Here is a 14,330-nt window from a genome sequence, read left to right as displayed (position 1 = left end):
ATTCCCGTGTTCCTCCAAATAGCCCTATTAGGTATTCAGGAGAGGTATTATGAGCCCCATTTTAAAGGAAAGGAAAGTGAGACTGAAGCAATAGGGTACAGAGTAATGGACTTGGACTCAGAAGACCTGGGTGTGAATCCCAGCTCTGTTATCTGTTAACGGTCTGACTTTTGGCAGATCACTTTACCTCTCCAGGCCCCAGATCCTCATCTGGAAAAAAAAGAAGGAGTTGGAACCAAATGATCCCTGAGGTTCCCCCTAAGTCTTAAAGTTATGATCTTATGTTCACATGACTTGCTAAAAAATAACAGCTAATGTATAGCAAAATCCAACTTCTTAGTACACTATTCTTTCTAATATAGCATGCTGCTCCTCGAGGCAATAAAAATATTAAGATATGGTTGAAGTCAGATTCCTTTGAACCATTAATGAGAAGTATTTGATTATACAGTTTATGAAAGGGTCTACTGACCTGATGTAGGCTAAATGATACAAGACCTTAAAGAAACTATGACCCTGTATACACAGAGCCCAATCACCCATCTAGGAATGACTGATGCCTTTCAGTTTAGTCTACAACTATCCCACCATGTAATCAATGGAGGAAGGACAGGTGTTAGCAATCTGCAAGGTAGAGTGGGCTGATCTAAACCCTGTAAAGCCTGAGGTTTAAACTTAGGGCAAAATAACAATCAGTGACTTTTTTTTTCTTTGAAGGAAATGTGTGTTGACACCACTTGAAACATGAACATTTCTTGAAAAGAAACGTGGACTTAGTAGAATGTATAGAGGTAAACATTTAAAATTGCTCCATTCCAAGTTGCTCTTTTCCCACTGCTTCATCATCTCTTTGGATCTACCAAAGGGGAATCAAACCACTGCCTTGTAGGAATGCTTTTAGGATGGTCACCTTCCCAATCGGAAGACAGGCCAACAATTTGATGACCAGCTGCCACATTACAACCTTGGGTCGCTGCTAATCTATGCAAGAGAGGAGGGTAGTACCGCTTGTACAACCTTTCAGTTTGGCCTGCAGCTGAGCTCTGTAACTTTCCATGGTGTGGAAGGCAACACATCATTATGTCTGGAATCCAGCTGGATAATGCCTAAAACGCTAAGAGCTAACAGACAGCTGATCACAGGGGGAAAAAATACAATCTACTCACATCCAACTGCTTTTGTCCTCTAAGAAACTGTCTACAGGAAGATATATTTCTTCTTCAAACTCCCAAAGTGAAAAATGCACATCAAAGCCAGAGAAAGATGTGAGATTAGGTCTTTTGTGCGTAGAAATGATAATTCCAGCACAGTGCAATGGGAGATTTTGTCTTCTAAATTAGAAGCTCAGAAGGACACTTTGATACTTGTTCAAGATTTAGAACCTGAACTACATTAAAAGCACAATGCAAGTTTATTCTATTATGACAAGAACCAGATTTCCTAATCAAAGCAAATTGTTTGGCATCACTATAAAATGCTGCTATTTTGGAAAACCACCAGAGGTATCTTAATGGCAATAATTTGGTGTGGTAATTATTTGAAGGTCAGGTTGTGCTCCTCAAATCGCAAACATTAGCAAGAAAAACAATTGTATTCCATCCATCCTGTTGCATTCTGTTAATTAATTGGCAGGGATTCGCAATATTCCCCTTACACAAACTCTTAAATAATAGCATTAAATGGCCCATGCCCAGTAGGACAAGAATGAGATTCTGTGAATGTGATAGTTTTATGGACTCACCATTTCATTGCATGGTAGTTCAAAGGACAATAAATATGAAATTAATATTAGAAATTTCCTTTGCAGAAGTGAAACCATAATTTGTACGAGCTGTGTTTCTCCACATGTCAGAAGTTTGGGAAATATAAAAGAGGACCTCATTGTGACAATACAAAAGAGACAATTATTGGGGTGAAGAATAAGGAAGGACAAAAGCTCTAAAGTTACTCACCAAACTATGTCCATTTATGATTAATGCATAATCCCCAGTTACTGTTTCCTCTACAGTTGAGCCCAGCTTTAGCTCCTGTAGTTTTTCACAAAATGCATAGCCATTGGCAAAACCTGTGCTTCTTCCAAACAATCTTTCTTTTGCTTTCCTTTAAAGAGGTTAAAAAAAAAGTCAATCATAGTGACCTATACAGAGCATACCTATTAACTTTAACAAGACACTGACCTAGAGCTAAATTCATTTCGTCACTACTCGGAGTGATTATAGAATAAGATCCAATTTCAGCAAGCAAGCAGCATGTCTTTGAAGTAATGAGGATACCATAGCAAATTTCCACATTCCAGGAGGTAAAGGGTAGGGAGGGGGAGGAGAAGGGTAAACATAATGAAAACAAAATCATCTTGAATGTTTTAAATGACTTAAAAGTTAAGTCACCCTGCTGATCTGAGTTTGAACTGGGAGCTTGACAGATTTCCTCTTAAGGGTTGTTTAAGCTTCAAGGACTTAAGAACGATTGGCTTGGCATATAAATACTGCCACTAAATACTAGAGAGGGGGCGGGAGAAGTTTAAAGAAAATAAAGAAAATTTTCTAGGAATCCTTCGGCCATCAATGTCAAAAATAATACACACAGATTTGCAGAACAATGTAATGTGATCTCTGTCTAAAATTTTAGCCCACCAAGAAATACATTCTTTGAAATATGACAATTTGTTTACTGAATCGACATAGTCATTATATAAAAATCACAAGACATTTTAAGGAAAAGTTTTAATCATCAGCTCAGACAACAGAATAGATCATCTGGGGAAAGAAACTATAGACACCAAAATGGATTGTGTAGCAGATGGAAAACCCCCCAAATGCCCAGGTTTTTTTTTTATTAACAGTGTCTGCAGACCTACCTGGCTACTTCCAGTCTGCATTGGTTGCGTTTGTGTGTTGTGTTAGATAACACCTTCAAAAGTACCATAGTCATGTTTAGGAAACAACAAAAGAGAGAACACAAAGGAAAGAACACTTCCTCTTTCGGGGCCTTCTACTTAAGGATGAGTCAATCTCATGCTTTGAAGTGAACTCAGGGGAGAGCCACATGACTACCGCAGATTCCAGGGTGACCAGAGAGAGGCCTCACAAGGGACAGGGCTTGGATCTTCCAAGTTCCTTCCCCACATAGCGCCTTGTAGATGAGCTACAGTGAATTGAATCAACTAAAACTTTGAGCCACCTCCCACTCTGCTTCTACAAAGAGAAGAATCAATGTGTAAATGAGGAGGAAAGAATGGGCTCTAAATGAAAGTTATGCCCAGAAGTAAAATGAAATGGTTCCCAAAACACTCATTCTAATAAAGAAAACATTTATGGAAATATTTTTATATTGAGGCCCCTTTGAAAGAAGAGACTGTTCATTATAAAAGCAATGAATTTAGCCTTCAACTTTCTAATTATTGGAAAATATAATACTAATTATTTAAGTGTGTGTGTGTGTGTGTGTGTGTGTGTGTGTGTGTGTTTTAATTTTCTTCTGGCTCAACATCTCCTTCTACTGGCCCAGTAATGGAATCACAGCCTGCATTTATGAAATAAGGAACTATTACTATAGCCCTAAGCATGATGTGATACATTTAAAATCTGCACTACGAAATGAACGAAAGGGAGACTATAAACTCAATAGTGATAAATGGGGGGGGGTAGGGAATAGAGTTTGAGGTCAAAGGTTGGGGACAGGAGAGAAAGGTTACATAAAATAAGTGGGTCAGACTTTCTGAACCAGTAATAACTTTAGGGAATCTTTGTTACACACATGAGAAATTACAGTCCCATCTGTCAAAGCATGCACGCACACACGAGACAAGTTCCACTGAAGTATGCATTCATTTCTGCATGTCTTTGAAACTGTTGCAGAGCATATTTTTTTTTTGGGGGGGGGTGAGGCAATTGGGGTTAAGTGACTTGCCCAGGGTCACACAGCTAGTAATTGTTAAGTGTCTCAGGCTGGATTTGAACTCAGGTCCTCCTGAATCCAGGGCCTGTGCTCTATCCACTATGCCACCTAGCTGCCCCTGTTGTAGAGCATATAAACTGGATTTTGATAACATACCAAAGTGAAAATATCTTATGGAGTTTTCCTACTTAATGATGTTCTCCTTCATTCTATATAAAAGACCCAGTCTCTGTTCTCCCCCTAAAGAATGAAAACATACCAAAAAATGATGAAATTCAAGCAAAGATTGACATCCTCTCGTTACTCAAGATAGTTTTCCTTAATCTATCATCTAAACCTGTTGCATAAACATTTTTTCAGGTCAAGAAAAAAAGAGAAAAATGAAAAAAAGGACACTAAAAGTAATGGACAGATTTGGGGGTTCTGCCTTAATTACCAATGAATTCACTGTTTTTCAAGCCAAGAATGGGTTCTCATCCATTAAAACCTTTGCCCACTGGTGTATGGCTGACATTCACCCTTACTTTCTTCTTGGAATTTACTTCTTCAAATACCAGCTGGTTTCCACATAAACAATTTACGGAGAAAAGGGAAAAAAAGATGCTCACAATTCTATTTAAATATATTTTGCCATATATTTCCCTGGGATAACATACAATACTTAACCATAGTATACAAATAACAAATGCTAAAAACTAAAGAGCATATGGTTTGTTTGTTTTTCCCCCCAAGCTTCCTAATGAAGGATGGTTTATTATTATCTAGGCATGTAGAAATGCTTTAATTATAGGAACCTAAAGCATTCGATCGCTGGACTATCTTGAACAAATCATTGAGTGATTAGATAAGCAGTGTAAGGTTGTCTCGAGTAGGGAAAAAACCCAATAACAAAAGTCATTGGTCCCACTAAAGTCACATGTAATGCTCTACTGGGAAAAAAATGATCTGGAAAATAAAAATACTTGTTCTTAAAAGAACAAAATAATTCAAAGGAAGGATATTTATTAAGTAATTAAATATATTTTAATCACCATCAAGATATAGGAAGATTGCCTGACATAATGAAAAAAACCCTAAAAATAACTTCTTGAGTCTTGATTTTTTTCTCCTTTTTCTGAAGGTTTTGGAAGAAGGGAATAGGAAAGATAGAAAAGATAAGGGATATCATGACAAAGAATTAAAGGGTAAATCTTGAAGTTAGGAAGAGCTAGATTCTGAATTGATTCTGATTCTGTCAAATATTGTACAAAATATAAATATTCTGAATTGACTCATAAGTCTAACAAAATACTACCATGGGCAAGTCATGTCATCTTCCTCCCAGTGCCCTGGGCAGCTGTATAAATACAATAAGTTACTGATATCTTAAATCCAGATCATGAAAATAGACAAAATGCTTTTCTAAGGGTTTCTGGTGATATTCTGTTAACATCACTTTTAAAAATCAGGATGGTTTTAAGCTCGAATAAACATCAAGCACATTGCTCAATCTTTCTACAGGGGAAAGTTTGACAAGATAGACTCTCAATTTTTGGATCAGATAACCCTTCCATTTGACAACACTATCAACATAACTGGGAAGTATACAGAGGCTCTATTCACTGTCACATCACTTTAAATGGAACCAATACAATAATTTCCCTGCCTATTACTGCTTACTTATTTTTATACCATTAAAGAAAACTTGAAGAGACCTGGGCTATGATTATGGAAAGTTGCCATAATCAGTTGATCAGTGAAAAATACCAGAAAACCAGGTTGGCTGATATTTTTAATGGCCAAATTGTTCACAAGGTTGACAACTGAAACAGGTTGTTGTTACTGTTGTTGTTTTGTTTTATTTGGGTTTTTTTGCAGGGCCATGATGGTTAAGTGACTTGCCCAGGGTCACACAGCTAAGTAAGTGTCAAGTGTCTAAGGCCAGATTTGAACACAGGTTCTCCTGAATCCAGGGCTGGTGCTCTATCCACTGCACCACTTAGCTGCTCCCTATAACTGAAACAGTTTTTAAAAGAAAACATATCCTACATGTGGATTATTTAAAATTGGTAGAATTCTCTTTATGAACATCCTGAACAATATGAGCGTAGGACATGGGTGCCAGCATCAACATGGTCTATGCTATGCCTATGATATGTAGAAACAATGATAATTATACAAGCAATTATTCATTCAGTCAAAGCTTGTATTGCCCTTACCTGCTTTTGTACAATAATAACAACTACCATTCATAGAGGATTTCAAGATTTATGAAGTGCATTCTTCACAACAAATCCATGAAGTGTGTGGTGGGTGTTATTATTTACATTTTACATTTGAGGAAATTGAGGCTCTGATAGGTTAAACTATCTGTGGTGATATGGCAAGTAAGTGTTAAAGGTAGGGTTCAAATTCAAGTTGTCCGATTCGATTCAAGCATCCTTTCAACTACACTATACATCATGAAATAGATGCTTTTTCCATCTCCACCTGTGAAAATTATCTTTTTTTTAAGGTCAATCTCAGGTGATATCTCCTCCATGAAGCCTTCCCCAGTTTCACTAGCTAAAAGTGTTCTATACCTTCTCCGTCTTCTCATATTATTCTCATAATAGGTCATTTGGACTTCAGCTTTGCCCATATACTTTCTCTCATATTTACTTATTATATTCGTATTTACTTAAATTGTTTTCTTCTGGTTTTTTTGTCCTTCATTTTCAAAAAGGACCAATGACATCACAGGGTGATATCTTGATTTGTGTGTGAATTAGATTTAACTGAAGCAGAGTTGTGCAACATTTCGAGCCTCAATCTCTCTTCCAGAGTCATTGAAGTCCAGTGGTAGGAAAAAAGTCAAGACAACTGGTAATGACCCAGGATGCCATGGAAGACCATAATAGCATCTATGATGTCTGACCAAGTTCTAGGAACTCCATAGAGCCTGCTTCAGCCACCTTCATGGCTGTTAGAAGTATTTTGATGAAATGTAGGCTTCTAGACAACAAAGCATGTCTTATTTTGGTCATTATAACCCTACTGCCTAACACAATGCCTGTAATATAGTAGATATTTAATAAATGTTTGTGGGAAATGCTTTATTATATCCTTCAGAAGTTTTGTTTTTATGTTGCTTAAATGTAATTTTATGTGACTTGAAATTGTTGGTACCCAGAATATTTCTCTGACCTTAGTACCTGCACAGGAATACCAGAGATGGCTATAAGGAATTTTGAGGTTCCCCCAGGTAATGGATTGACCCAAAATGTAGTTTGTATTTATATAATCCCTCTAGTTTTTCAAAAATTTGTATGCATTTTCTTTTTTTTATTCCGATAAGGAGTTCAAAGGCTTCACTAGACTAACAAAGGGGTCTAACATTAAGAAAAAAGCTAAAACTGCTAGACAAAGGGAATACCAACAAGACTTCCCTCTATCTGAAATTCTCTCCTTGACCTACTTGTCACTAATGCTGCAAACCCCACCACTGATAATGCATTTCATTACATTTTAGGAGTGCTTCCTTAAAAATGAAAACACCCTTGGGAAAAAAGAACCCATTTAGCAATGATTAGCTACTATCACCTTAACATAAATGAGTTTAAATAATTCTCAACAGATAGTTAAAAGCAATCCATTTGTGAATTAGATACTCAACTTGCTTCTGAATTTCTCTCAGGTACAGAGCAAACATTCAATAACTATGTGATGAACAAATGAATGAATGGTAAATACCATGTGTATTTAGTAGACAGTTGATAAATGTATTGAATGAACTAATATGGTAAATACCAATTTAGAGGGCTATTTTTTTAAAGTATTTCTAGAGGAAGCATGGTCAGTTCATGAGTTGTTCAAAGAATGTGAATTTTTCTAAGGAATGGAACACATAATCAATGATACTCAAGTGAAATATGGAATGAGTTGATCTGTCAGAACAACCCCAAATAAATTCTCAATCTGCTTTTCTTTCTGTAGAGGGCATGTGTGTTTATGAAATGCAATCGGGAAAATAATCTTCTAAGAAACCCAAACAGAACCTAATTATATCTCTTTGACATTAATATCAAAGTGGCTATGGTAATCAAATTAACTTAGGGTTCAATGTGTCTAGAATTGTTTTAAAGACACTAAATCTGAGACAAACAATATGCATGATAAGCTTGAAAATTATACAGCCATGTTTATGAAATGTTCTAAACATATCTGACAAGCTTAAATAGAAGCATTTAGCTCACTTCCCTTGTAACAGCTACTATTACTTGAATCTCATTCTTACTATACACGTTTTCCACATGAACTCCCATTGACCTCCAAAGAGCATCCATGTAAGAATACAGAACAGTGCAAATTACAATTCTAATATTTCATCTTTAGAATGACAATTTTACACATCTATGGAGATCCCACATTGACAAGAGAAAGCACTTTTAAGTGTATTCCAATTGATTTTATTCTCCTTTTCTTGCCTACCAAATCATAGTGCACAGAAAACAGCAAATACATGGTATAAATTGGATGAATTCAACTAAAGTATCTTATATAACATTGCACTTTCATGACATCTCATAAGAAATAACCATATTTAATCAGAAAAATTTATCCTTTATCCCAGATATTTTCACAATAAAATGGAGGAAGAATGAGAATTGGGTAAGCATCTATGTTTGTGTCTGAGAAACCTGCTTAAATATTTTGCATTCTGGGTCAGCCAGAAAAGAGGGAAAATATTTCATAGGATCATAGATATAGTCTGGGATTATAGAAGTCATCTAATTCAACTCCCTCATTTGACAAATGAGGAAAATTAGCTCCAGAGAGGTTAATGGTGTGGAGGTGCAGCCTGGCAACTGGTCCTGCCATTATCATAGCCACAACTACTAAATATCCAGAAAAGAACATTTTTGCCACCAAAGTCCTTGGCACTGTCAAATGGTTTAACAACAAAGAAATCAGTGGAAATGCCACTGAAGAGGAAGATTTACTATCAGCTTTCCTGCTGCGCTCTGAACATCTGATTTGTCATCGAAATCATACATATGTGTTGTGTTCCCATTAGAAAGTCAATCGGGGCAGCTAGGTGGCACAGTGGATGGAGCACTGGCCCTGGAGTCAGGAGTACCTGAGTTCAGAGCTGGCCTCAGACACTTAACACTTACTAGGTGTGTGACCCTGGGCAAGTCGAAGAAGAAGAAGAAGAAGAAGAAGAAGAAGAAGAAGAAGAAGAAGAAGAAGAAGAAGAAGAAGAAGAAGAAGAAGAAGAAGAAGAAGAAGAAGAAGAAGAAGAAGAAGAAGAAGAAGAAGAAGAAGAAGAAGAAGAAGAAGAAGAAGAAGAAGAAGAAGAAGAAGAAGAAGAAGAAGAAGAAGAAGAAGAAGAAGAAGAAGAAGAAGAAGAAAGAAGAAAGAAGAAAGAAGAAAGAAGAAAGAAGAAGAAGAAGAAGAAGAAAGTCAATCAATGGGTCAATAAGCTCCTACTCAACTTGTTAAGTGCCTACTACTATGTGCCTGGCCCTGTGCTAAGGGTTGGGGATACAATAAAGGGAAAAGACAGTCCCTTCCCTCTAGGAGCTCACAGTCTAATGGGAGAGATGATATACAAACAACAACATGCAAAGGAAATATATTTCTTGTTTCAGTCACGTCCAACTCTTTGTGATCTCGTTTTTTGTTCTCTTGGCAGAGATACTGGAGTAGTTTGCCATTTCCTTCTCCATCTCATTTTAGAGATGAGGAAACCCAGGCAAATAGGGTTAAGTGACTTGACCAGGGTCACATAGCTACTAAGTGTCTGAAGCCAAATTTGAACTCAAGACTCCAGACCCTGTACTCTATCCATTGAACCACCTAGCTACCCCCCAAAACTAGGTATCTTTTAACTTTATATTTGATCTCATGCAACCCAATATTTGTGATCTTACAGTCACATAATATCTAGCTTTGAATACTGACTCTCATATTTGCTATTTTGATGACCTGGCACAGCCCCAACCACCTGGGTACATGTATGCTAAGATTCAACTCACCTAGAGACTTGATTTTGCCTCCCTCCCCCACCTATTTTCTTTCTATGGCATAGAGTTTTCTGGATTCCTACCCCTCATTCCTTATTCATTATTAAACAAACTCAGAAAATATTCACTCAGAAAATACCCTGATTTCAATGGTTCAGATTACCCCACTGCCTTGACCCATCAATGCTTAATGCCAAGTCATCTTTTTGTCTATAACTCTCTATTGGTTTGAGCACTGAGTAGTTTGGGGACTTGGATTGGTGTGCACAGATTATGGTTGTATTACTAGTCTACCCATGGAGCTGGAGATAGTGTGGAGGAGGGTACCCTCTATATTTTTCTCCATTAGCATCAATACCCCTCCCATGGATGCCATTCATGTGTGGAAGTATCATTCTTTGGGACCCATCCCCTCTCCTTCTGCCCCTGTAGTGTCACTTTGAACTTCATACATAACAAACTGACACCTTACCATTTGCCTGAAAACCTGGGATGAGAGGAAATCCACTATGTGCTGAGACAGTCTGTTATACTTTTGGATATCTCTGTTTATAAAATTTTTCTTTATGTCAAGCTGACTAAATGCCCACTTAGATCCTAAAAAAGGCTGATTTCCCATGATTTTTCCAAATAGTACAATAGAGGCCTAGAAGGATACCTCAGATAATATCTAAGAATATAAGCAAAAATATCTATGGCTTCACATGTCTATATATAAATGCAAAAACATGGGAAATATGCAAAGCAAATTAGATAACCTAATGCTAGGATAGTAAGCTGATCCTGTGAGACTTGGTAACATTTGGCTGGCTTTTGAACCCAACACTCTATTAAAAGTACTCTCTCCAAGGATCTCTTTTTTTTTCTTTTTTTTTTTTGTGGGGCAATGAGGGTCAAGTGACTTGCCCAGGGTCACACAGCTAGCAAGTGTCAAGTGTCTGAAGCCAGATTTGAACTCAGGTACTCCAGAATACAGGGCCAGTGCTTTATCTACTGCACCACCTAGCTGCCCCTCCAAGGATCTCTTAATCATTAGCCCAAATTCTTTTTCTCAACCCTCATCCTTCTCTTCTCTAAGGCATCTGACACCATTTACCACCCCTTTCTCCTGAATATCCTCTTTTCCCTTGGCTTCTGTGACACTATTCTTTCTTGGTTCTCCCCCTATATTTCTGGCTGTTCCTACATCTCCTTTGACTGATCAGCATCTATGTTTCACCCCCTGAATATGAATGTCCCCCAAGGCTATTATCTACCCTCAACTCTGCTCTCTCTCTCTCTCTCTCTCTCTCTCTCTCTCTCTCTCTCTCTGTAGATAGATAGATATAGAGAGATAGATAGGTATAGACATAGATATAGATATATGTATATGTGTGTACGAGATTACAAAGAGTGAAGATACATATATCTATGTGTGTGTGTGTGTGTGTGTGTGTGTGTGTGTATCTTCACTCTTTGTAATCTCGTCAATTCTCATGGGCTCACTTATAATACCTATGCAGATTATACCCAAAATATGTATGTTTATGTGTATGTATGTATGTATGTGTGTATGTGTATACACAAACCCTAAACTCCTTTCTCATCTTCCACCTTGCATAATCAATTTCTATTGGATATCTCCACTTGGATATCCTACAAGTATCTCAAACTTAGTATGTCTAAAATAGAACTCATTATCTTTCCCCCTAAACCTGTCTTTGCACTAAACTTCAGGTCCCACAACATGTGGGCGTCTAGGTGGCACAGTGGATAGAGTGTCAGGCCTGGAGTCAGGAAGACTCATCTTTGTGAGTTCAAATCCAGCCTCAGATTCTTACTAGATTGTGTGACCCTGGACAAGTCACTTAACCCTGTTTGCCTCAACTCCTCATCTGTAAAATGAGCTGGAGAAGGAAATAGCAAACCATTCCAATATCTGTGCCAAGAAAACCCAAAAACGGGGGGGGGAAGATTTAGACATGACTGAAAAACAATTAAACTACAACAATCACAATGCTTCTACTCATCCAGATTCATATCTTTAGAACTATTCTTGATTCTTCCTTTTCCTTCACCTCCATATCCAATCAATTGCCAAATCTTACTGATTTTACTTTCACAATCTATTTCTCCTTCATCCTTTTCTCTTTGCTTATATGTCCACCACTCTAATTAAGGCATTTATCAAATCTTACCTGCAGTAGTAAATGCAATTACCTCCTGATTTGTCTCCCTGCTTCTAGTCTCTTCTCTCTCCATTTCATCATTCCCCAGCTGCCAAAATCACTCTCCTAAGAATAGATCTGATCATGTTATACTTTGGCTCAAACATCTCCTTATTGCATCTGGGATAAAATACTAATTTCTCAATCTGTCATTTACATCTCTCCATAATCTAGCTACAGACCACTTTTCTAGATTTTACTCCCCTTTATGCACTCTATGTTCTAGCCAAACTAGCTTACTGTTCTGCAAACTTGTCATTCCATACTCCATTCCCATACCTCTGTACACCAGCCCTAGAATCCAATCCCTCCTCAATTCCACCTCTTAAATACTTTAGCAACCTTCAAGGCTCAGCTGACATGCCTGCACCTATAGAGACTCTGTCCTGACTCTCTCAGATGTTTGGGCCCTTTTCCTCCTCAAGTGATTTTGTACTTAATTATCTGTCTAATGAATTCAGACCTTATTCTTGTCTGAATCTTTGCATTCTGGTACCAGACACCATGCCTTACATGAAGAATACATTCAGTAGAGTTTGTGGAATTAAAATGGTGGATCCCAGTCTTCTAACTTCACATCCACAGTATTTCCATTACTCTGTGGCTTAATAAAAGATTACATCCAACCATTTCAGTGAAGGCACTGGAGAAAATGGAAGTCTTCACTTCAGTGATTCATTACTGGTTTCAGATTATGCCAATCATCATGGATCCTGTTTACTAAAATGATTTTCAAATATGAAATATGAACAAGCCTTGCATTCCCTGGTAACCACAGGATGTTTTTTCCACATTCTTAAAGTTCAGTCTGATCTTTTTTTTTTCTTTTTAAGACGCACTTACTCGAGTTCTTCCTGGACTTCTGCTGCAGTGCATCCTGATATGACAAATACCTCATTCATGTCATCTGTCAGCATGTTACAAGAGTAACCAATGTTCATGGCAGTTTCTGATGAGAAATGAAAACCAGCTCAGTTGGTGATTATGAACATAAACATATAAAGAGTATATATACATACACATATATTTATATTTATGCATATACACATACATATATATTTGGGTGTGTGTGCAAATGTATATAAACATAAATATAGCTATATGGATATCACTATACTTGTATATATACATATATATTTATACATATACATATATAAGTTAAAAGCTGACAATGTAACAGATACTTGTGTTAATGAGGGAAAAAGAGAGAGGAGGGGCGGGAAGAGGAAGAGAGTGAATGGGGTGGGGGAAAGGGGAGTAGCTAGGTAGTACAGTGGAGAGAGGGCTGGGTCTGGAGTCAGGAAGACTCATACCTCAGTTCAAATCCAGCCTCAGATACTTACTAGCTATGTGACCCTGGGTATGTCACCTCTGTTTGCTTTAATGCACTGGAAAATGAAATGACAAACCACTCCAGTATCTTTGCCAAGAAAACCCACAGACAATATTGATATGCTATGGTCTATGGGGTCACAAAGAGTCAGATACAATCGAACAACATATATGTGTGTGTGTGTACATTTATATGTGTATACATGCTTATAAAAAGATATATGTGATACATATATATGTAAGAAATATACAAAGATATATATAAGATATAGAGAGAGATAAGCATAAATATGCTCAATAACACATTTGTTCCACCTGCAGTTCTACTGTTTCACCATATGTATATACACATATATATGCATATATGTATAATCTTATACATAAGCTTCATATATTATATTAAATATAATATGTTATATTAAGTTATAATACTTTATATAATTATGAGTTAGGTTATATAGATAAACTATATGTTTTCATTAAAATCTGCCAGTGGAGCAGATACTTGTGTCACTAAGTATGTATATATTATATATTTTATAACATTGTAGTTATATTAATATAATATTTATACTGTATTATAAATTGTATATATGTTTGTTATTAATATATACTTACTGACACAAGTATCTATTTCGCTGGCAGCTTTTAAGTGAGAATGCTGAAAGCCAGTTTCAAGGTGGAGCCTGGTCTACACCAATGGCTGGCAAAGTAGACAAGAGCTCCTCTAATATGGTGCACTGAAACTTGGATTTTGCACCTGACTCAGCCACCTACTAGAACCTAGAAGAATTCTCTTAACCTCATGGGTCTCTCAGCCTCTGAACTTCAGCCTGCAAAAACCTGGCTCACTGCTGACACAAAATGCTTCTCATAAAGCTTTATAAAATGTTAAAAAAATTAAGTA

At 37.0% G+C, this 14,330-nt stretch overlaps 1 protein-coding gene across 3 annotated transcripts in view; it reads right to left on the bottom strand.

Moving 5' to 3' along the window:
* The window catches only part of ATP8B4 (ATPase phospholipid transporting 8B4 (putative)), a 413,855-nt gene that overhangs the window by 57,837 nt on the left and 341,688 nt on the right, over positions 1-14,330 (bottom strand). For all 3 annotated transcript variants that reach the window (XM_043989130.1, XM_043989132.1, XM_043989131.1), the window contains 2 exons: positions 12,935-13,040; positions 1,953-2,100 (listed from right to left, as the gene is read on the bottom strand). In XM_043989130.1, the coding sequence (XP_043845065.1) occupies positions 1,953-2,100; positions 12,935-13,040 (254 nt within the window). The remainder of the gene's footprint in view (positions 1-1,952; positions 2,101-12,934; positions 13,041-14,330) is intronic.

This window comes from Dromiciops gliroides, chromosome 2, assembly GCF_019393635.1.
Source record: "Dromiciops gliroides isolate mDroGli1 chromosome 2, mDroGli1.pri, whole genome shotgun sequence".
Lineage (NCBI taxonomy): Eukaryota > Metazoa > Chordata > Mammalia > Microbiotheria > Microbiotheriidae > Dromiciops > Dromiciops gliroides.
The sequence above is the reverse complement of the archived record's forward strand: the minus strand, read 5'-3'. Positions and strand labels throughout refer to the sequence as shown.